Source organism: Oryzias latipes, chromosome 19, assembly GCF_002234675.1.
Source record: "Oryzias latipes chromosome 19, ASM223467v1".
NCBI lineage: Eukaryota > Metazoa > Chordata > Actinopteri > Beloniformes > Adrianichthyidae > Oryzias > Oryzias latipes.
Genome location: NC_019877.2, coordinates 1,794,056 through 1,818,172, shown reverse-complemented (window position 1 = coordinate 1,818,172; position 24,117 = coordinate 1,794,056). Strand labels below are relative to the sequence as shown.

Below are 24,117 nucleotides of genomic sequence, written 5' to 3'. Positions count from 1 at the left end.
GGGAGCATAGTGGTGCAGTGCTTAGTGCTCTCGCCTCACAGCAAGAAGGCAAGAAGGTTCAAGTCCTGGTTATGCCATTTTCCTTTATCAATATTTAAAAAAGCCTTTAAAGTGGGAGGGAGGGGCTCAGTCGTGTTTGAAAGTGTTGCCAACGAAAACATTTTATTTGAATTTAAAATCATGTTAATTTTATTGTTTTCTTTGCTTTGAGAAGAGTTGTATTGATGATTTTATAATTCCTTTTAAATGTTGATATCAACAGAAATTGTTGGGTAAGTGGGGGCCAAAACTTTTTGTTGTCCCCTTTAGCTCCGCCCCTGGATGAAAGTAAATAGACCCTAAAATTCCAGATTCATGTTTTACCATTTACTGTTTTTTTTATCAGCACTGATAAATGTTTTCAAATCCTTTACCTTCATTATTGCTTGTTCTCTGACTTTTCCAACACACATCAGCTGATTATTGTAATGTTGAAGTTTATAAATTTCTGCTATGAAAAGAAATTCTCTGCAGTTAACAGACAGGTGACGTCCTGCAGACAGAGGGGCAGGTGAAGCATTGCTGCAGTTAAAACGTCAGATTAACAATGTCCTGTCTGTAGTGGATTGGCCCTTTGCTGCCCCATCTGCCTCCAGCTTGCCCTGCAAATCCAATTATGTTCTTATTGTAAGTCCCCCCCCAGCTAAAAATAGTAGAAAATGCCAGAAAATGCATAGGAGCAGGGCCTGAGGTGTGAGCGCGGAGGAAGGGATGTAACAGAGCTGATTGGGTCCTTGGTGGGCGGCATGATTGATCAGCCACAGAGGTGACGGCGCCTGATGAGCTGTCAGGATGGACAGCGGTGAGGTAACGGGGAGGGAGCGGTGGGAGGAACGGCAGCGGGGGACGCGTAAGAGGAGGAAGGATTAGAGTTCAGTGTGCCGGATGTTTGAGGGAACTTAAGAAGCATCTCCTCGGAGAGCGGACGACACAAGGTAAGCTGCACGAAATGTTCTCCAGCTTTCACCTCCTGAGACCACAGTCAAAAATCAGTTTGAGTTAGAGAACACAAGGATGCTGCAAACAGCAGCCACAGCATTCAGGGATGAAGGATTGAGGAATAAAACACAGAGAAGAAGTTTATGGAGGAATAAGCGTGTACGTCAACTAACTTTCTTTAAGAAATGTCAACTGAAGGAAGACTTTTCATTGGAAACGTGTGTCTCCTCAAAGCTTGTGCTTCTGTTCCGTCTCCCTGTGAGTGATGCCACGACTCCCTGCTTTCTTTTCGGCCAGTTTTGAATCCAGTTCTCCAGCTTATTGTGTCACCATCTTGGCCTGCTATGATGTTCAAGAACTCCAAAACATGAACAAACAGGAGGCACAAACAGTCGGTGGGGAATGCCCAGAAAGTTCTAAAGCTTCGGATTTGACGATTGTCTGTCAAATGGGCAGACATTTTTCACGCCAGAGTGTAGGTTTTACACAGATTCACACGTTTCACAAGTTCCAGTTGGAAGATTGATGAAGTGAGCGAGTTGATTAGTGTGCTTCACTCCGGAAGTGATATAGTTGCTAGTTTTTTATGGTGATGTTTGTCTTAATTTTTAGCAACATTTGATGTAAAGTTTAGGGAAAAGAACAGACAAGATGCTTTTTAAAGTCCAGGTTTGTGATGTTACAAAACACCTGAACCCCCCATTGAAATAACAGACTTAATTGATAATCAAAGTGATGTTTTTGTGAGCTGAAAAGCTAAAAATGTTTCCTGAAAACTGGACTCTGCAGGTTCAAACTGCTGCAGATGCAGCGCATCAGTTGCCGTCTCTCCATCCCTTGATCTTCCCACCACACCTGACGTGGCGTTTCCATGGACTCCAAAGGTGTTATAAGAGACAGAATACCCGCGTCAGCGCTCTCCAGAGTTAAAGCTCAGCCGTTTATTTCAGTCATCCACCAGCTCCTAACTCCGCTGGGACATTTGCTGCGGTTTATTTTGAATCTCTTGATCTGGTCTGAAAAAGGCGCTGCGATTGGCTGCAGCTTTTTAAGCCTGTAAGCAACGACAAGAGGAGGCGCTGAAGTCCAGATTCAAGCAGCCAACACAGGAATATCCTGAAAATGTTTATCCGAAAAAATGTTTTTATTTTCCTCTTTAAGTTGTAAAGTTGAGAAACGGATATTTTTATTATATAATGCGTTTTTCTATCACGTTCCTCATGTTGGGGACTGATTTTTAGGTAGAATTAAAGCCACGAGAGGCGTTAGATGCCCCCCAGATGCTACCTGCCCTCCCGTCCCCCATTGCCCGCTTTCTACTTTCCACTACTGAGCTGAGCCTGCGTCAGGCCCTTCACTTTTCCCTTCTGTCTCTGCAACACTGGAGCTGGAGGTGATAAATTAAATTACATGGTGACTTTTCTGTTGGTTTGATCTATATATACGGAGCCCGTGACCTGACACAGGTTGAAAAAAACACTGATTCATTCCCACAAAATAATTGTGACCTTTTACACACCACGCATTTTCTACCAAAACTAAACTTAATTGCTTCCGGTTTCATCTTTATTGTAAATACGATAACTGGTTTAAAGCAATAATAAAACATGTTTTGCCTTTCCATCATTGATGTTTCCAATGGCTGTAGCGAGGTGATCGCCACGCCGGACGCTTGGCTGGACGGCAGACAGAGAGCCGCTGCCAGAGCGGCTTGTTATGCCGGCACCCGCGCAGCTCTCTTTTTCCACGTTTATTCACATATGACCAGGGTTAGACTGCTACGTAATTTTGCACATGTTGCACAGATGAAAACTGGTCTTACGTGAAAAAAGTGACAAAAAGTTGTGGTCTTTACGTGAAACTTTGCAAGATGTGTCACAAATGAACCGTGTTGAAAAGCACGGAAGAAGGATGAATAAAGCACGCAGCCGCTTTGACATTCAGAGCAGAAACTACATCATTTCAGCACCGTGGTCAGCTCCCGCTACTGGATGATGGAGTTCAACCCAGAATGTTTCTACAAAGTTTCTTTTAATATCCAAACCTACCTTAATCCTGGTAATCTAGATGGATTTGTTCCATCTTTCTTTATGTTTTGGACTAAAATTGAATTTTAATCCAAAAGATACAGAGCATAGCTGATCTTCTGTTTTCATTTGAACATTTTGGTGGATTTTTGAAGCTGATGGTGAAAAGTCTGATGGGTCAACCCCCCATACGTGTTCCACTTTCATGTGTTGATGGGTAGCTGTTGGTGTGTTTGGTTCTTCTCAGCAGGATGGGCACATTTGTGACCCTGGCAGAGGTGTTGGAGGCTCGGGGCTCACCGCTCGAGGAGGATGAAGTCTGGTGTCTGCTGCTCGCCACCACAGAAGCCTTACTGGACATCCCCAAAAAAGGTAAGCACCGTCACCCTGTCTTCTAGTGTTTGGTTCAGGGTTCAAACCCCCCAGTGACCAGTTTTAATGCCCGCTCCCCGTTTAGGTCCAGGCAACATATGCAGCGTGCTGAGCCCCGGCTCAGTGCTGCTGTCAGCAAACGGGAGTCTGGCCTTCAAGAGCTGTGCTCGATACGAAGACGTGGCGTCCTTCACAGCTCCCGAGCTCCAGCAGAGTCACTCTGCACCCAGCAGAGCTGCAGCTGAAAAGGTCAGCGAAGGTTTTTTTCACCTCTACGTCACGGCTGCAATTTAGGGTACCTCTTTGGAAACAAAATGCCTTCCACAAAGGTCATTGGTCGAAAATGATTTTTAGAGCATCTCTCCCAGTTTGTTTAGCAACCACTGCTCATGCTTGTCAATGGTTGCTAATGGTGGAAATCTGAGGGGTTCTTTGTCGTTAAGACCGTGTCCCACAGCCACTACATGCATTTTCCACATACTAAATTTCGGTCTTTTGTGATACGTGCGTGATATACAACATTCCAAAGTGGTTCTTGCATTCGTCATTCTTCGATGTGTGCAGATGTCCATTGAGGGTTTCAGCCAAAGGGGCTTTTGGTTGTTGGAGTTATTTAACATTTTTGGTTGGTTCCGAATTATTCAGTTTATGCACATTTTATGTATTTATATGCAACTATTACGTAAATCTTGCACAATTGTGCACAGTATTTTAGAGATGCATTTGTAAATTTGTGGTTTTCCACGACTGTTCCATGTATGTTAAACAGACTAACGTTAGATGCACACATCACAAATGAAATGCATATAAACAGCGGAATAATCACGCACAGTTCATGTTCCACGTTGGTTTCCGTGTTCTTTGCGTGGTTTATTCGTACTTCTTCCGTGGTTTTAACGTGGTTCATTCATGATATGTCTGTGAAAATTTCACGTAAAGACCACAACTTTCCTCACTATTTCCACATATGTGTAAAATGCGTGAAGGGCATGTAGTGGCTGTGGAACACGGCCTTTAGGACGGTTGTCTGAACTCACCCACTTCAGAAGAGATACAATTGATTCGTTTTAATGCATTTAGAAGCATAAATGTCAATGAACTCTTTTAATGAAACACGCCCCTCAGATTACAGAAAAAGGGTTTTGAAATTTATTTTCTGAAAATATAGGTGAGAAAAGGCCATTTTGGTCAATTTGGGTTCATCCCCGTTATGGAAATGTTGCTTCAAAAAACCATTTCACTCTTTCAGAGGAGACTGAAATGTTTTTCATAACTTTACAAAACGTATTCAGATTTTAATTTGGTGCATGCTCCTAATAAAACTTTTTTCAGTTGTTAGGATTTATCTTGCTGGTCTAAAGGTGCGAATTTTAGAGACTTGTAAAATGGAAAAAAGAAAAAACAAGCAGAAATCCAGCTTTGGGTAGTTTTATGATGTGAAGGTTGTGCTTTAAAAGCTTTTTTTAACCCCTGAAGTTGGAAAAGTCAGGGATTGAAGTTATCCGAGCATAATTTTGTGTGTTTTTGTGCTTCTCAGATGGTTGTGTACTCACTGGGGATGACTCTATATTGGTGCGTTGACTATCATCTACCTCAAAACCAGGTGCGCTCTGTTCTCTTTGGCCTCGTTCCTCCGTTTTCCGTGTTTGTCACGATCTTTTCTCTTCCCAGCCGGTTCAGATGAGTCCTGAACTGGAGAGCTTGCTACTGAGCATGTGCGAGGATGTGGCGGTGAGGAGGGCGGATCTGCTGACGCTTTTGGAGACGTGTGAGCTTCACCACAAGACCTCCATGCTGCCTCCAGCCGAACGCCTCATCAAACAGCTGGTTGACGACGTCTGCAGAAACTCGGTGAGAGATGGCATCAGCTTCTGAGTTTCCTGTCTTTTTGAAGTTCTTCTTGGTTCTCTGAACATGTTCCATTTGTCTCCAAAGGTTGATCTTGTTTCCATGGCTGAGAATGGATCTCCGCTGACTGACCGCAGCCAAGTGGTCAGGGACAGACTACACAGTAAGAAACAGATTTCAAGTGATGGAGGCTGAACTTTTCTTGGTGGTATATACTGAGTAGAGTTTGTTTGTTTTTCAGGAAGTTCTTTTAGCAACTCAACATGGTCACTGAAGCAGAAAATTCCCAGAACGTACTCAGGAGTCTGCTATCCGTCTGAAACCTCCGGGTATGTCACACTCCCTATAATGTACCTGTTATCTTATACTGTAAGTGAGGGATCTGACCTCCAGTGACACAGAGAGACTAAAACTCACTTTTGTGCAGGATTCCCTCCGGAGGCCGGATCAGGGAGAGCTACACTAGCTGGCATCATCTGAACCGCAGCCCCTGTAGTCCCTACATAGACGGGAATCGAGCCAGTAACTCAAGATCTCTGACGCAGTTTGACTCCACAACCAGCTTGAACGACAAGAAACTGAAGGCAAGTCATACAGCCATCGTCAAATGTTCCACGACTTATTAGAGTTCAAAGACGATCTGTGGGAAGATCTGGGTCTTTTGGACAATTTGTTCTCCCTGTTCTTTTTTTCCTGGATGTATTTCCAGATTTAGTTAACGTGTTTCTTGCTCTACCACTTTTGAATTATTTCAAAGCATGAAAACCAGACCAACTTTTGTTGGCTTTTAGTCAAGCTTTGGTCCTTTTAAACCTACTTTTAGCTTTACAATAAAAATACTTGTGTGCTTTCAGAAGAAAAACGTGCTTTTTATATTCTAGAAACCTTTAAATATGACTGAAAAAGATTTACTTTTAGGTTTTTGACATATTTTTACAAAAATGAAAACTTTAAGGGACATGGCTGTCCAAAACGGCCAGCTAGACTGCAGACTGAGGAGTAATTCTTCATTGTGGTGGGAGTGTCATGGTGTGGGGCTGCTTTGGAGCATCAGCATGAAAGTTCTATCATCTGATGGTCTCAGACTCGAGAGCAATCGGGTAGTGATGGAGGACAATACAGACAAAAGTTCATGTCCAGAAGTTGTTTTATGACTTTAAACTCCAGGCCTCCTGCTGGTTTTCTAGAAATCCTGACTCGTCTGCTACTGATTACCTGAACCCGGTGTGTTTAACCATTAAGATGTTTCAATAGTAGGTTGGTTGGGAAGCATGTAGGACACCGGCCTACTCTTGTGTGTCTTCATTCAAACAGCAATATAGAAAAACAGAAAAGAGTTTCTCTACAACCATGAAGAATTATTGCAGATTAAAGTCTTCAGTGAAGTTTACATCCCCCACGGCGACATAACTAGACAGTAGTTTAGGAAGAAATGTTCCCCTCATAGGGACAGGTAGGTCCGAACACCTTTCTCTAAGTGGTCTTCCTCTTTGTAGGACGTTGGCCCAGAGTTTACTAGAGTGTTGGATGAGCCAACGGCTGTTCTGGAGCTACCGGCATCCATTCTGGTGAGTCCTTGGAGTCCAAACCACAAATTGTCCTTTTGTGGAGATTTAAAAAAAATGCATTGACATTTTTATCTCTAATAAAGACCCTTTTTTTCTTTGTTGGGTTACATGTTACTTTTTGAAACTTCTATCTATAACAGTCGAAGAAAGGAAAAAGTCTGAGTACCCTCAGAGAGCTCAGTGTGGTGATGCCAAACGGACAGACCATCATGGTCAAGTGTGAAATGAAATCCAGAGGAGGGGATGTCTTTGACATGATTGTGGCTCACTCAAACCTGGTGGAACATTTCTACTTTGGCCTTGCTTACATTGACGGTAATTAGACTTACATTTAAGATAGATGATAGACATGCTTTCATTGTCATCGTCCATTGTACAATGAAATTGGTAGAAATCAAACAAAAAAGTGACCCAACTCTTTTATTTGATTATGTATCATTCTTTGTAAGATGAAGTTGTTCGGTATCGGGCCACTAATGTTCTTTCTTCTTTCTTGTCCCTCATCTTTGGTCAGATAATGAGTTTTTCTTTGTAGAAAACGATACTAAGATTTGCAAAGTTGCTCCAGACGGCTGGAAAAAAGTGCCAACAACCACCTTCGTCCTTTTCTTCAGGATCAAGTTCTTTGTCAATGACATCTCTCTTCTTTTGTAAGTCTTTCTCAATGCTTTGGGCTGGGATGGGGACCGAGTGAAGGATCACATTTGAGCTCCTTTAACTCCATATTTCACTGTTTTTAAAGAGAAAACTATCTAGAACAATGAAACAGTGACGGAAGTCGTCCAGCAGGGAACTGAAGTGTGATCTTATCCACCAGGCACAAACAAACCCGTCACCAGTATTACCTTCAGTTTAGAAGAGACCTTCTGGAAGACAGACTGTCCTGCCACGAGGAGACGGCTCTGTACCTGGGGGGTCTAGCTCTACAGACAGAGTATGGAGACTGCATGCCTGAGGTTGTACACTAAAAGAAAGATATATGGTTGGTGTTCGTGTCCAGCATAGTTTTTGTTTTTTTGTCTAACAATTATGAATAGCTTCCAATCCTCACACCCCGTAGAACATTGTTACATTGAATGGAAACATGTCTCACTGCTGAAGCCCTGATCCCACAGGCTGCAGCTTTGCACAGCTTTCAAATTCCATTTAAAAAATGTCAATGTAAAAATCATCAAGTGGAAAAGCTGCAGCCTCCGTCTGCTGTCAGTGGAAACTCTCAGGGCTGCACCTGACTAAACTGTGTTCCTTTGTAATCATTTGAGAAGGTCAAATGTTTAAACACATACAAGAGTTTGGCTTAAATTCATATGGAGTTTACCTTTATGTGATAGAAATGACACCGGGATCCCGTTTTTCTCTCCCATTAGTCACAATTTAATGAGTTACCAAAGGCTACTCATGCTTAAGGACAAAAAGACTCCAGAAAAGTTTCTATCCAATTGCAACAACATTTTAAACATGTATATAGCAAGAATTAAACCTGGACCTCTTCTATGAGGATGTTTTCTTCATATTTATTGTTATTTTCTGGTTTTAACAATTTTAACACATATTAATAGGGTATCCATTTTTTTTTAATACGACAAATTTACTTTTATTTAACAGAAAATTAATTTCATTTTTTTTGTTTTTGGCAAATTTCATGTATTATTATTTTTAGTCATACATTTTTTTTTTACCATGGGTTGTTTAAGGTATGGGAGTTGCACAGACTATCTATCTATCTATCTATCTATCTATCTATCTATCTATCTATCTATCTATCTATCTATCTATCTATCTATCTATCTATCTATCTATCTATCTATCTATCTATCTATCTATCTATCTATCTATCTATCTATCCATCTATCCATCTATCCATCCATCCATCCATCCATCCATCCATCCATCCATCCATCCATCTTAGCAACACAACTTCATTGTCATTTATAGAATCCTAACCCATAGCTTTAATGATATTAAGCATGTTGACGTTTATTTAAGGTTGTGATTTGCTGCGTTTAGGCGGTTGGTAGAAACTACTTCCGGCCTGATCAGTATGTCTCCAAGAGCGTGATGGAGAAACGTGCCTTACCCTACGTTCAGGCGGAGCTAATGCGACATCACGCCAACAACGCTCAGATGCTCGCAGACGAATCGGAGCTCGAGTTCCTGAAGGTGCAGAAACGATGCTTCAGATGTTTCTTTGAAACGGACAAAGACAAAGCAATGCCCACTCTGCTGTGTGCTGCAGGTGTGCCAGCAGTTACCGGAGTACGGGGTCTTCTTCCACCGAGTGATGCGCGACAAAAAGCCTTCAGACAGTGAGATCATCCTCGGCGTTTGTGCCAAAGGCGTCATCGTCTACGAGGTCAAAGATGGCTGCAGGTTCACAGCTCAGAATTTCTTCTGGAGGGAGACGACAACCATCTCCTCTAATGTGAGTCAGTGGTATCTTCTTGTATTTGCTGCACTTCAGTCCCAAAACAGGACGTTCTTCTATGTTTTTGCAGAAGCGTAAGTTTGTCATCGAGTGCCGAGGCAGCAAGAAGAAGTACACCTTCGTCACGGACAGGTCAAAGATCGCCCAGTACCTTTGCAATCTCTGTTCATGTCAGCACAAGTTCAACAACGAAATGAACTCTCGCCAGCTGAGCCACAGTCTTGTCTCAGGTTAGCGAACGTTGTGGCTTCTCATAGCGTGAAACCAAAGTTCAACCCTCTTCCTAAGAAGCTGAGAGGAGCCAAACCCTTTCTGTTCCCAGAGGACAACATCGTGCAGTACGCGGCGGCGTGCCGGGCTCAGAGCAGCCAGCTCAAGTCCATTTCCTGTTCAGAGACGCCGCAGGATACCAGCGGTCAGACCACGCCCCGGGAAGAGTCTTTGACCAAGCTGTGCGATGACATCACGGCCAGGATCGAAGCGCGTGTGAAGCAGCACAGGTATTTGATTCCACTCACGTCTTATCTCATACTTTACTCCACCACATGTACTTAAAACAGTGACAGTAGTTCTGAACAAGCGATAAAACTTCAGGAAGGCCACTCTCACCTGGTGATGTTGGATGGCTTTGGATGAAGCCTGGGGTCACATGACCCATCGTAAAGGCCGTGTCACACTGCCGCTACATACATGTTGCGCATATTTAACAGTTGAAAATTGGTCAAACATGAATATATGTCAAAAACGTGAGAAAAGATGAAGTCTTTACGTGAAATTTGCACAGATGTATCACAAATGAACCACGTTAAAACCACGGAAGAAGTAGGAATAAACCACGCAAAGAACACGGAAACCAGCGTGGAACAAGAACCGTGCACAATTATTATTATTACCCTGGAGCAGCGGCAGCTGGCGGACCGTACGTTACACACCCGGACCTTCAGAAGAGCTACGTCCGAATCCCTCTACCCCTCATGAACCATTTTACGATGCAGAAACGAGCTTTGCTTTGCAGATTGAAAACTTCTGTAGCCACAATAAATGCCTCTAAATAAACTCAATAAACAAAACAGTAAACAAATCTCGTTTTGCAACGACAGCTGGCAAAAAACAGAGAAAATAACTGCAGAAATTTGGAATATTATATATGATATCTGTCATTTCACTCATCAAAAAATCGGATAGCCTTTTGTCATAATTTTTCGCAATCAATTTCGAAATGTTTGTATTTTTGGCTCTGAAAAATGATTTTATTCCATTTACATTTGCAAATTTTTCTTCATCTCTTTTTTAAATACTAAAACTAAAATAAAAAAGTGGCACATTTTGTTCTTACAATGAAATTCCAAGAGCAGTAGGAAGTGTTTGATGGTTTTATCTCTTAAAAGCATTACTGATATTTTAACCCTTTTTTTAGATTAAAATATTTTAATCCTTATTTAATACTAAATTAATCAGAAAAATCTTAAATTTTGTTTAACTTCAGCCTTTTAGACTAAATTCCATCGGTTGAGGAAAATGAAAAATGTCTGTTTTCAATCTTTTCAGCTTTGTTTTAGAAGCACAGTGGTGCATTCTTGGTTCAGTTTGATCCTCAGCCGTGTTATTTGAACCGTTTCTGCCGCAGGTATCTAATCCACTTACGTTTACCCACAAATCTTTAAAGTACTTTATCAGAAAAACATAATTCAGAGGATGAACCAGGCTGTCAGACATTCAGGAAAGTGACAGGCAAACCAGGAGAAGCAAGAGTCCAAAAAAAGCAGCATTTTAAGAAGATTACTCCAGACCAGAAAATGTCTTAAAGGCTTGCCTGTAACTGATGCCTGATCAAAGGTACATGAGGCCTGATCAAGCACCTGAGCACAGGCTACAGGGGTATGCAGGAGTTGCAGGAAGATGCAGGAAACTACAGGAAGCTGCAGGGACCTGCAGGAAGATGTATGGATATGCAGGAAGTTGCAGGGAGCTCCAGGAGCTCCAGGAGCTGCAGGAAGCTGGAGGAAACTACACGAAGCTGCTGGAAGCAGCATGGAGCTGCAAACTGCTCCACTATGAACAAACAAACCTAAATCCAAATCAGTGTTGGCATTATTATAAAAACGTAAGCGCTTGGAAGCACATGAAGACAAATGTGGCAGTTTCCTCATGAACGTGTTTAACGTGCATCACCTGCTCCGGCAGTCAGCGCAGCAGCGTGCTTTCACCTGCCTGTTCCCAGAGGAGCGGATCAGAACCTCAGTCTGGATCGCCTGCAGCCAGAGGTGAGACGCATCAGCGTTTGGACTGTTCTCAGGTCCAGCTTGGCCCAGAATCAGATCAAATCTCTGATTTCAGCTGAACAGTTTTATTTTGTTCACAGAAACTCCCACCCAACTGTGCAATGCCTCAGAGAGAGAGGTCATCTGTGTTACCTTAAAGAAAGATCCAAAGCTGGGCCTGGGTAAAACGATCCTTTATTCTCAATAATGTTGTTCAAAAGTAATGTACACGATGAACAGGTCAAAACGAGCATTTAAATACAACAGTTTATTTGGTCCTACCTTGATTTATTTGATGGAAAAAGACACGTCCTGATAGCAAAATAAACTCTCGTGTGACTCTGCAGGAATAGTAATAGTTGGCGAGGACACAGTGGGGCGCTACGACCTGGGCATCTTCATTGCCTCCATTGTACCGGGCGGACCTGCGGATAAGGATGGGCGCATTAAAGCAGGTGGAGCATCGCATAGATGGCTTTTCTCCTTCTGGCATGAAATCCCCAAAAACTATCGGCCACTCTTACCTTTGACTCCAGGCGGTCGCCTCATCTCACTGGACCACGTCAGCCTGGAGGGCGCCACCTTCAACGAGGCGGCAGAGGTCATGCAGAACAGCCCTGAGGAGGTGCAGCTCATCATCTCGCAGCCTAAAGGTGTGTGAATGGATGTGCATCCTGCACGCCGCACGCCGATTTGCTGCTCTGCTGGGATGAATCCTCAAAGTCCAACTCCCATCGTCCTTTGATCCTTTTACTTTTTTCCTCATCATTTAACATAGTTCCTGCAGAATAGCACGAGTCCATTAGAAATTCACCTCTGAGTTGCGGGCGCAACGGTTGGTGTGGAGCAACCCCACCCCCCTTTCCGTCACCCATCTCCCAATACAGCCCGCAATTCTGATAAAGCATGTATACCCTCAACTTTGTTTTTGTTTTCTAAATAAACCGAAGCAATCGGAAAAAAAAGGAATAAAATGCTGAAGTGAATATGACTAATAAATCCAGAAAACCTGTCTTTCCCTCCTGAAGTACCAGTCGGTCCCAACTGCACGCGCTCTCCGGTGACGGGAAAATGCGACTCTCAATCCCTGACGGACGGACGCTCAGCAAACGACAGTTTGGAGGAGTTTGTGTCGGCCATGATGACGCCAAAGACCGGCCACAGGCTGCACGTTCCTCAAGAGGCCCGAGTCCAGAGCTCACTGGTACTCTGTTTGCTTCAAGTTACCAACATTTTTTTAAATGTTTTGGGTGATGATCTCGCACTGTTGCAACTGAGATTTGTCAAAATGTATGAGTTTTCTTTACTTTCGGGTAAAAGTGGTTCACTCAAAACACAAAGAAAACATCAACAGCACAATCCACAAATTTCCTTTCCATTTAGTGTCAATTACTAGAATCACTAAGGATTTTTTTGCCATAATTTTCCACTTCTTTATTATTTATAAAACCTTTGCATTCCTAATGACATGCTCAAAAATTCTTTGGCATTTTAACTTTAGATGCTCATTGGCTGCACAAGCTACTATTTTAGCAAAATGCTTTTTTAAACTAGTTTAACAGGCTTTTAATTAAAAAAATATATAATTTCCAACATTGAGATTATGTTCCAGCATTTTTGTAAACATTTCTTCCAGATTAGGGAATTCAAAATGTAGTTTAGATCAAATTAATGCAACACAAATTAACTAAAACAACGTGTCTGTGTGTGCATGATTATGTTTATGGTCATAATTATGCGATAAGTAAGTATTGTTGTGCACTTAAACATTTTTTTCACATGTTGACCATCATTTAGAAAACATTGTTGATGTTAATTTGTATTATTTGTTATAGTAGCACATTATTTCACATGCTAATAACATTAGCTTAAACTTCCACAAATACTTTCTATTAATCCAACTCCCTGTTATGGTAAAACTGATATTTCTGTTGTCATTTATCATCTTTTAATTATCAAAGTGGCGGTTTTCGCCTCAGCTTTTTTTAGTGATGTTGATCGTTTCATGATGTTAGCTCTGCTTGGGCGTTAAATCCAAATGGCTCATCTCGTGATTCCATTTGGATGTTGTGAAAAAGCTCTGTCTGTTTTCAGCTTTGTTTGAGTTTCCTGAACCCTTACTGAATGTAAGAAGTGAAAGGTTATCATCTGTGTGGCCTTCAGGACAGCTGCTCCCTGTCTGCATCTCTGAACTCCATGAGGCCGGAGGAGATCGCCGTGCAGCTCAAGAAGATATCAGGCAATCTGGGCATCAGCATCTCTGTGAGTTCAGGATTTTAAACTGAATCTTTGCAGAGAAATAACTTTAAATATGCTGCAGGTCAGTCTTACAATCCCTGTTCAATACTTACATGTAGTCTTTCAAGCAGAAAGCCTAATTTGTTTGCTGATGACACTCTTCTTTTTGTCCCCCTGTTCTGATCAACATAAACATTTAATAATGTTTGTTCATTTATATACTAGCAGATTTTATCTTTTTTTAACGTATTTTTGTTTCTCAGATCCAGTTTTGTCATTAGCTTATTGGTATTTTTCCAGGTTTTTAGGTGTTTTAACATGAACATTTTTATAAATGTTTTCTTTTATTTACTGTTGGTTTTCTCAGGGCATCATTGTAAATGAAAACTGATGATCAGATTAGATTAATAAAGATATAATATAACAAGTAAATAATTATTCATATTTCATGATTAAAACTATTTTTTAAAATATGTCAAGTCTGTGTGAGACAAACTCTTAAAAGATTTTTTTAAGTTTGGTTTCACTGAATGTAGTTTAGAACTGTCCTGAACACCTGAATTCAGGCGCCCAAGTGCCATAACCCCGTCTGATTGTTCAGGGTGGGGTCAACCCCTCCCTTCCTCATGGAGGAATCTACATCAAGAGTCTGGTTCCAGGAGGCGCCGCTGAGAGGGACGGACGCTTACATCCAGGTATCTCAGAGGGGATTTGAACTAAAAACATCCAGTCACTGTTTTTTTCAATGTATAGTAAAGAGCTTAAATATTATAGATGTTAAGACAGGAAGACGTTAACATGAGTTTGAAGGTGAACCTTTAATCGGCTGACCTGAATGTGTTTCTAAGAAGCTTCAGTCTTTGTTGGTTTCAGGTGACAGACTTCTGGATGTGGACGGCGTCAACTTCAGCGGATTCACCTACCAGCAAGCGGTGGAGAGTTTGAGTCGAACAGACGAGGTAAACCGCTGCTCTACACTCTGGCGTGTAAACCTAAAAAAAGAGAACTTTATCGAAGCTACAAGGCACTAAGAGGGATTATCTTCTCAAAAACAAACATTGAATGAAAACGTTGGAAGTCATGGTTTAGATTTCTATTCAGGCTTCTGCTCAAACTTCCTTATCCAACATTAGTGGAGGTCATTTATTTGTCACATGACTTGGAGGGGGGTTGACCCGTAAGGGCGCTGCAGGTTTTTTGGGTTGTTCGGGTCCGTGGAGGGTAGTAGGGAGGAGTGGCTGCATCTTAAGGGGAGTGCAGGTGTGTCTCGCAGGTCCTTTGAGGATTGTACGGACACCTTTAGGGACATTATGAAAATGGAATGTACCATTGTTGTTCATGTGGCAAGTGTACTATGAAGTATTTGCAAGGATGATGGAAGTTAATGGATAATGGAAAAATCTGTATGACACGCTTTCGTCTCACCCACCTTACGTGTTGTACAGGCGTTCACTACGACCTGTCACTCGCAGCATGCCCAGACTGAAAGTTGGTCAAACTTTGACCAATTGGGGACTCAACTTTGGTAGTGACCCTTTTAATTCACGAAAGTTCCCCACTGTTTGAAGTTGATCATGCAGGGAAAATTAAAAACGGCAGTTTGTGCTCAACCAGAATTTTATGACTAGTCGAAGAGAGCTGTCAAAGAAAAAGCATGATTCACCAGATTTGCACCACTTTAACATTTCACACCAAACTTCTTCCAAATGTAGGTGCCGATTAAGTGCTAGTAAATTACAGAAATAGAAAAAGAAGAAATTTTTAGGACATGAGAGGACAGAGAAACTGCCATCGGGTTTCCAAAAACGTTTGGTCACAGTTCATTCATGGCTCAGCAAACAGGGTGCAATTAGTGTCCACATATATTGGGGTAAAAAGGTAATGAGTCAGCCACCAAATGTTCAAGTTCTCCCGCTTAAAAGATGAGAGAGGTCTGTAATTGTCTTCATAGGTAGACCTCAGCTATGAGAGCCAAAATTAGAAAAAACATCCAGAAAATCACATTCTCTGATTTTTAAAGAATTTATTTGTAAATTATGGTGGAAAATAAGTATTTGGTTAATCATAAAGTTCAGCTCAATATTTTGTTATATACATTTTTTTGTCAATGACAGAAGTCAAACGTTTTCACAAACTGTTGCTGGTATTTTGGCCCATTCCTCCATGCAGATCTCCTCTAGAGCAGTGATGTTTTGGGGCTGTCACTGGGTAACAGACTTTCAAATCAATCTAAGGATTTTCTATGGGTTTGAGATCTGGAGACTGGCTAGGCCACTCCAGGAGCTTGAAATGCTTCTTATGAAGCCACTCCTTTGTTACCCGGGCAACGTGTGTTTGGGAAAGACCCAGCCACATTTCATCTTCGAAGCTGATGGAAGGAGGTTTTTACTAAAAATCTGACCATATATGGACCCATTCATTCTTTCCTTTACACGGATCAGTCATCCATTTGCTGAAAACAGCCCCAAAGCATGATGCGTCCACCCCCATGCTTTACAGGAGGTCTGCCTTCTTTCTTCTCCAAACACGAGTAGAGTTCTTTCTAAATAGTTCTACTTTTGTTACGGATGGTCATGGAAGATAAACCCAGGAGCAGGAAGACTCGAACACGTCAGTCAGGTTTCCCAAAATTTACTGGAGACAAGTGTCCAGACTAATAACCCAGAACAGAAGATGCTCCAACACAAAACACAGAAAGGAGAGAACCTAAATAGTAAACTAGATAATTGCAGGCAGCTGTGATCAATCAGGAAGAGACCACAGCCAACCTGCCAAAAAACATAACTGGAATGAACACTAGAGGGCATCCATAACAACTTTGGTTTCATCCGACCATAGGACATTCTCCCAATCCTCTTCTGGATCATCCAAATGCTCTCTAGCAGACTGTAGACGGGCCTGCACATGTTCTGGCTTTAGCAGGGGGACACGTCGGGCCCTGCAGGGTTTGAGTCCCTGGTGGTGTAGTGTGTTACTGATGGTAGCCTTTGTTCCTTTGGTCCCAGCTCTCTGCAAGTCATTCTCTAGGCAATTTTTACTCATCGTTCTTGTGATCATTCTGACCCCACGGGGTGAGATCTTGGGGGGAGCCCCAGATGAAGGGAGATCATCAGTGCTCTTGTATGTCTTCCATTTCCTAATAATTGCTCCCACAGTTGATTTCTTCACACCAAGCTGCTCACTTGTTGCAGATTCAGTCTTCCCATCCTGGTGCAGGTCAACAATTTGCTTTCTGGTGTCCTTAGACAGCTCTTTGGTCTTGGCCATAGTGGAGTTAGGAGTGTGACTGTTTGTGGTTGTGGACAGGTGTCTTTCTATAGATAACCAGATCAGACAGGTGACATTAATACAGGTAACCAGTGGAGGACAGAGGATCCTCTACAGAAGAAGTTACAGGTCTGTGAGAGACAGAAATCTTACTTATTTGTAAGTGACCAAATTCTTATTTAGAAATAAATTCTTTAAAAATCAGATAATGGGATATTCTGGATTTTCTTTTCTTATTTTGTCTCTCATAGTTGAGGTCTACCTATGATGAAAATTACAGGCCTCTCTCATCTTTTTAAGCGGAAGAACTTGAACAATTGGTGTCTGACTCAATACCTTCTTTGCTCCACAGTAGGAGCTAACAGTCTGAATAGAAATCCATTGATTTTCTTTTGAGGCTCACTTTAAACAAAATAGCTCATTTGAAGCTTTGATGATCTTTCTGCAGAATGTCTGCATGGTTGTGGAGCGAGAGTCGGCCAACCTGCCCAGAGTCTCTGTGAGCGCCGAGTCCAGCAGCATCATGTCCAACCAGAGCCTGAGTCCAGCTCGCCAGCATCCCCGCCTCAACAGCAGCTCCACCATCAGCAACTCGCCGAGCTCCACAAGTGAGCGCGCCAAAGACTACAGCTTTGTCACCGATGGTACGAAAACCATCCCAGAATAACACTGTTTGTCTGTGTGGGCGGAAAACGAGCAAACTGACGGTCAACCAGAAAACATTCCTTTCTTTACGCTAAAAGATGGACATAGTAGTGCTTTTCCAGGTCAAGAAGCCAAAAGGTGCAAAGTTTTAGAGTAAGTTTGGTTTTAAAATAGTCCAAGAGCCTTGAATATTTTTGATTAAGCGCAATTTTAAGACAAAACGAAAAGAGCACATCGTACCACAAGAGCCTGCAAATCTGGTTTGAAAAGAAAAGTTATTGGAATCAGAATTTGGGGTTTTCAACAATATACTACCTTTCTCCGGTCAAGAATCATGGCCTCAGACTAACCCATCCCCACCGCTTAACACATGCCGCCCAAATGCATGCTGGAGGTTCTGGCTCGATGAAGCCAACAGGACAACATCATCTGCAAAGAGCAGAGAGGACATCCTGTGGTCCCCAAACCAGAACCCGTCCGACCGCTGGCTGCACCTAGAAATTCTGTCCATAAATAATAATAATAATAATCCATTTTATTTAAAGCGCCTTTCAAAAAACCCAAGGACACTTTACAAAACAAAGGTTAAAAATAGACATTAATAGCACAATAAAAATAGCAGAAAAAATAAAAAATAAAAAGTGAATCAGGATGGGAAGGCAGAAATGAACAGATAGGTTTTGAGTTTAGATCTGAAATTAGGCAGAGAGCTGAAGGCTCTGCTTCCCATGGTGACGAGTCGGGCGGGAGGGACAGAGAGCTGAACAGAGGAGGAGGACCGAAGATGACGAGAGGGGGTTTTTATATGAAGGAGGTCGGAGAGATAAGGAGGAGCCAGATTATGGAGGGCCTTAAAGGTGAACAGGAGGAGTTTGAATTGAATCCTGGAGGTTATGGGTAGCCAGTGCAGCTGGTGGAGAACTGGAGTGATGTGACTGAAGGAGGGGGTTCTGGAGATGATGCGGGCAGCTGAGTTCTGGACCAGTTGGAGCTTATTGAAGGTTTTTTGTGGGAGACCAAAGAGGAGAGAATTACAATAATCTAAACGGGAACTGACCAGACTGTGAACCAGGATAGAAGCAGAGGGGACAGTGAGGGAGGGGCGTAGACGATTAATGTTGCGTAGATGGAAATGGGCTGACCGAGTAATGTTATTGATGTGGGACTGAAAAGATAAGGTGCTATCTAGGATGACACCCAGACTCTTTACCTGAGGGGAGGGGGAGACAGAGGATGAATCAATGGAAAGAGTTAGACTTGTGGCTTTGGAGAGGGTGGATTTGGAACCTACTAGAAGTAGCTCAGTTTTATCGCTATTGAGTTTGAGAAGGTTTAAGGTGAAAAAAACTATGAGTAGACCCGGTACTAAAGTGCAGCGGGAAAAGGTCCAAATTGCTGCTGGGTACGCTAACCGAGCTCCTGCTCCGGTCATACAGAGACTGGACAGCCCTCAGTAAGGCTCCCCAGACCCCGTACTCCCAGAACACCCTTCACAGGACACCACGGGGTGGTGGGGAAATCAATAATCAACATGTTTTATCACTAATAATCAAAGAAATGTTTAACACTTTCAGCATGGTTATTATTCGTTCCAGAAGGGGGAGACAAAGTTAAACCTGTCGTGTTTCTCCCCTCTTTAGAAAACACCCAGGAGGTGACCCTGACCAAGAGCGCCAACAGCCTGGGGTTCAGCTTCCTCATGTGCGAGCTGGACCCCCCCACCCGGGACTTCAGCAGCATGGTCCGGATCAAGCAGCTGTTTCCCGGCCAGCCAGCGGAGCGGAGCGGCCGGATCCAGGAGGGGGACGTCCTGTTGGCCGTCAACGGCCAGCCCCTGAAGGGGCTCTCCTACCCGGTTTGTGCTTTGTTTCACATTTCTGCGATCTGCTGCCCAACGAGGGCTTTGGGGCGTGACATCACAAACAGGGTTCAGCAGTTAGAAAGGTTTGCATCTGCTGTGGAGGTGTGGCGGGGCAGCGTCCCTCCCCAACCGCGGGTTTGGTCTTATTTAAGAATCTAACGTTTGTGTTTCACCAGGCGCCAACATACGAAAGAGTATTAAAGCTACCATGAAAGATAAAGAAACAAAATAAACGCAGAAAAAAGTCATAGAATTATGAGAAAATGAAGAATTAAATTGTACATTTATTGTACAAGGAGAAAGTCATGTCGTTTTCAAAAATAAAGTTGTAATTTCCAGAAAATAAAGGTGTATATTTACAAAAAAACGTAAAGCAGATTCATTGAGATACATTTTGTCTGAATTGTCTGCAACATTATAAAATGTTTGGTTTTTTTTTTTTAAATATTTTGAAAGCTAAACGTAAAACGGCACCAATTTTTCCTTGTCTTTTTGAAGCATAAAAGGATCATTTTACCGATTTGTTGATTTTTTTTTTTTACCCCAAAATTTTTAAACATTTCTTACAATTTTACAACTACATTCTTGTGAAATTTAAACATTTTATCATTCTACTACGCAAAATTTAAGAAAATGTTCCCATGATTTTAAAATTTTGTTATATTTTTACGTCTTCATTCTTGTAGATAAGTTACTTTCTGTTCTTAATTCTACGTTTCTTCTCTAAGAATTTTGACTTTTTTTTCATAATATTTATTTTATTCTCGTAAAATTTTGTATTTAAAAAAAAAAGAATTTAAAATTCTCTACTTGTTTATTTCTTGACTCTCATAATTGTACAACTTTATCCATGTGAATTTTTGACTTTATTCTCATAAAATTTTAATTTTTCTAATAATTTTATGACTTTATTTTCATAAATTTGTTTTTTTTCCCTTCTCTTATGGTGACCCTAATACTTTGTTATACAAATATTCAGTAAGCTCACAAAACTGATTAAAAAATATCTATAAATATCAGAATTACACCAAAATAATGTTTTTAATATAAAAAGGACAAACCTGCAATCAAACACGTCTCAAAACCGACACTTTTGTTGATCAAACTCACCTTCTGACTCACTGGAACTGCTTTAAATACCTCAGGCAAACTATGAGTCCCAAAAATATCAGACAAAATGTTTCTACTGATTTTTGAAGAAATGTGTGGCAGTAAGTTTATCCTATAGAAGCGTAGCATTTTTAAAAAAACACAAAATTTGGCCTCTTGTCCATCACATTTTAGTCAAACAAAAGTAAAGCCAGCCATCGCTGCAATAAATGTAATGAATCTGATTTTATGATTCAAACAGACAGTGGGATGTTCTCCTGAGAAAATCTGTAGATGACCTGCTGCTCTTCATCAGAGCCTCTTTTCTAGATTAAGTTCACATTTAAAGGCTTCTTCCAGAGCATTTTGCTCTCAGTCCAGCTTTAAATCTTCTAGAAAAATCTCCCACTTGGCTGAAATGAAGCTAAAGCAGCTGAACATTTGGTAAAGAATAATTTCTTCTTCATTCAATATTAAAGATGGATTCATCTGATTCATCTGTTGTTTTTTTAACCTTCTGTAAACTCTAAATTTCTTCGGATTCGAGTCCTTTTTGTGGGAACGTTCCGGTTCTTCGCTCAACGCTCTGAGCTTTTCTCTTCTGTCTGTTTCTGTTTGTTCAGAAGGTCCTAAAGCTTTTTAAGACCTCCCCGCCTGAAGTTCAGCTGAAGCTCTGCCGACCCCCACCAGGTAAAGACGCACACACCTCTGGGAAGAAATATTTATCAGTTAATCAAACCCATAAAACAGGCAAAAGGGACAAATATTTACATATATTTTTTCTTTTTTTTTGGGGGGGGGGGGGGGTAAAACTGCTGGTGTCTGTAAAAAGTAATTCCCCCCTCATGCTGAAATGCTAATCTGATTATTTTACTTGGAAGATGTTCCGGTACATCTTCTCTTCTGTTTCAGAAAAACAGTGAAGCAGGCGGCGGTAGTGTAATGGTAGGGGGCTGCAGATGGGTTCTGCATCAGAAAAAAATGATCCAAACCCAATAAAACAGTGAGAAAAAATAAAATAAAAAGTGTCTCGGTATAAGTCTGGACTGAGGTTCTGTCTGATGTCCTGAAAGAGTCGATGAGAATCAAAGGAAAATAAAATCTATAGATTATTTTTTATATCAATAGTTATTAGGATGAGGGGGGCAATAACTATTTTTTTATAAAAGATTGTAGTTTTTATCTGAACTTCTACGAGAAGATCAGATCAAAGGGTGCAGATACTTTGTGGCTGTTCTGTGACGGCTGCATCGTGACCTCATCCCTGCAGGGATCCTCCCCTCCGTGGATCAGTTCAGCGGACAGGATTGACGTCTGCAAACAGCAGAGGAACGCAGAGAACCGGCAGCGGGATTTCTGCTGGAGCTGGAAGCAGCGGCAGAATCCCGGTGGGGGCAGTTGGACTCGGCAGGAAGCTCAGCGAAGATCAGGAAGTGGAACGGGTTTAGAAAAAAGGTAGCTGTCAAAGTCTTTTCACGTTTTGCAATTACATTTTAACGGTTAAGGATTTTTTTTTCTAGGACAATTTTGTTGACCAATAAGAGGAGAGAACAGAGACGCAGGAGGCCGAATGTGACGTTGATGAGCAAACAATCATTACAGGTTAGTGTCTGAATGAAAACATTATGAGGGGGGAAAAAATCAACAAATTAGTAAAATTATCCTTTTATGCTTTGAAAAGTCGGGTTTTTACAAGGAAAAGTTGTGCTGTCTTCCAAAATAAAACCTTCTGTTTAGCCTTTAAAATGCTATAACAAAACCAACCACCAGAATCTAAAAGTGGGTAAATCCACTTTTAGATTCACTCCGATCATCTTTTGATCTATTTTTTTTATTTTTATTTTTCTTCTTCAACACTGCTCATTTCTGTGAATGCAAAAGCATTTTAGAGGACTGATTTTATTTTTGAGTCAATTGATGCAGGTATTGTGAAAATGAAAAAGCATTTCTGTTAATCCATTTTAATTGTGCAATTAGATATTTCTAATTGAATTTTCTACACATTTACCAGAGAACTTTTTGAAAATGAAATGTCAAATACCATTTTCTTTATCATTGTAATTAAGTGACAGAATGAACGATGTTGAAGAAGAAAATGAAAAAGCGGTTTGACGGATTGACTTTCATTGTTAATTATGCTACAGAAATGCTTCCATAAACTCTCCACAAGGGGGCAGCATTTCCCCACATTTCAGCGTTCATCAGTGTCAGAAAAAGATGCAGCTTGAATGATTTGTGCTTCTCTCTTCACAGAAAATCCATGACATTCTTCTGGAAGAGTGAAAAGAAGGACGTTTGTGTTTGAAAACAAGAATAAAACATCTCTTTTTTTTCTTTAGTGCTCCTCTTTCGTTATCTTTACGGTCACACTTTGTGCCTAAAAAGTCAATTTTCTCTCCAAACAATAGCCGTTAAACTGAGTTTGACCTGAATATGGATGATCTAATCCCAAACGGCCGGTTAATGTGTGGACAAACTGGGCATGCTCACACACACACACACCCACACACACCCACACACACCCACACCCACACCCCCACCCCCACACCCCCACCCCCACACCCCCACACCCCCACACACCCACACACACACACACACACACACACACACACACACACACACACACACACACACGCACACACCCACACACACACACACACACACACACACAGCTCCCTGGGTGAGGAGCCAGAACGGCCCCTCGTAAATAAGGGTTCCTGTATTTTTGGTGAAACAACGCGCTGCATCTGGATCCCATCAGGACTTGTGCTCCTTTTTGCAAATGATCCCAAATGTCTCTAATTATGCCAGTGGAGCCGGCACGAGGCTGTTTGAGCGTGCACGCACGCAGCCGCCCTGACAGGCGTGCACGAACGTGCGCTGTCCTCTGTTTATTCATGAGCGGGGTAACAGAGACCGACAGCGGGGGCCCTGACCTCTGCAACCGCCTCGCGGGTCACGGCTCGTGGTGACGACTGACGGATGCGTGCAGGGCGGCTCAGATCGCCAGCGTGCTGGTGGCGGGGCCTTGGGGGCGTGGCTGAGGGCCTGCAGATGTTGCGTTGATGCACATCTGCAAACAGCAGAGGGGAGCGAACTGGATCATCAGGAGGACGGCTGTGAAGGATTTGGAGTGAAGTCATTTAACTGTGATGAAGTGAAACAAAAGCAGCATTCAAAGAGAAATAACTCATTTTCCTGCTGGGAGGATTTCACAAAAAGAAATACGATCCTTGTTCTTTCTCTTGCACAAAACCTGATCAAATGTTACAGCTCATGGTCCTTTTGAATTAAAATAGAAGGGTGAGCTCCTTTGTTATGGTAAGACGATAGGGATCAAAATAACCAGCAGGGGGCGCAGTAACACGCTTTTAATGTGTGCTTTTAAAACTATAATTTTGGTTATGATAAACTGAGTTTAAAGCACAATAACGGCATTCCAGATTGTAATCTCACTTTTTGATCCTTACGTTCTGTTGTCTACCGTAACTCTTCAGCCGTTAATACGACCATTTCATTCCAGCAGGTGTGCTTTGAC

The 24,117-nt window shown here is 41.9% G+C and overlaps 1 protein-coding gene across 2 annotated transcripts; it reads left to right on the top strand.

Moving 5' to 3' along the window:
- The first annotated feature begins 588 nt into the window (after nt 1-588).
- On the top strand, nt 589-22,181 carry frmpd2 (FERM and PDZ domain containing 2). Of its 2 annotated transcripts, none has more exons than XM_023949729.1 (29): nt 589-974; nt 3,256-3,377; nt 3,463-3,626; nt 4,915-4,980; nt 5,049-5,228; nt 5,313-5,388; nt 5,467-5,554; nt 5,653-5,809; nt 6,722-6,793; nt 6,934-7,108; nt 7,308-7,443; nt 7,611-7,749; nt 8,801-8,953; nt 9,030-9,215; nt 9,289-9,448; nt 9,541-9,718; nt 11,403-11,482; nt 11,581-11,661; nt 11,827-11,934; nt 12,016-12,132; nt 12,508-12,683; nt 13,643-13,741; nt 14,319-14,412; nt 14,591-14,676; nt 17,433-17,628; nt 19,270-19,484; nt 21,203-21,269; nt 21,850-22,034; nt 22,100-22,181. In XM_023949729.1, the coding sequence occupies exons 2-28, from the start codon at nt 3,257-3,259 to the stop codon at nt 21,888-21,890; spliced, it is 3,411 nt and encodes a 1,136-aa protein (XP_023805497.1). In that variant the 5' UTR covers nt 589-974; nt 3,256; the 3' UTR covers nt 21,891-22,034; nt 22,100-22,181. The 2 variants fall into 2 exon arrangements, with proteins under 2 accessions (XP_023805497.1, XP_023805496.1); XM_023949728.1 differs by having other exon boundaries at nt 3,253-3,377.
- The last annotated feature ends 1,936 nt before the right edge of the window (nt 22,182-24,117 follow it).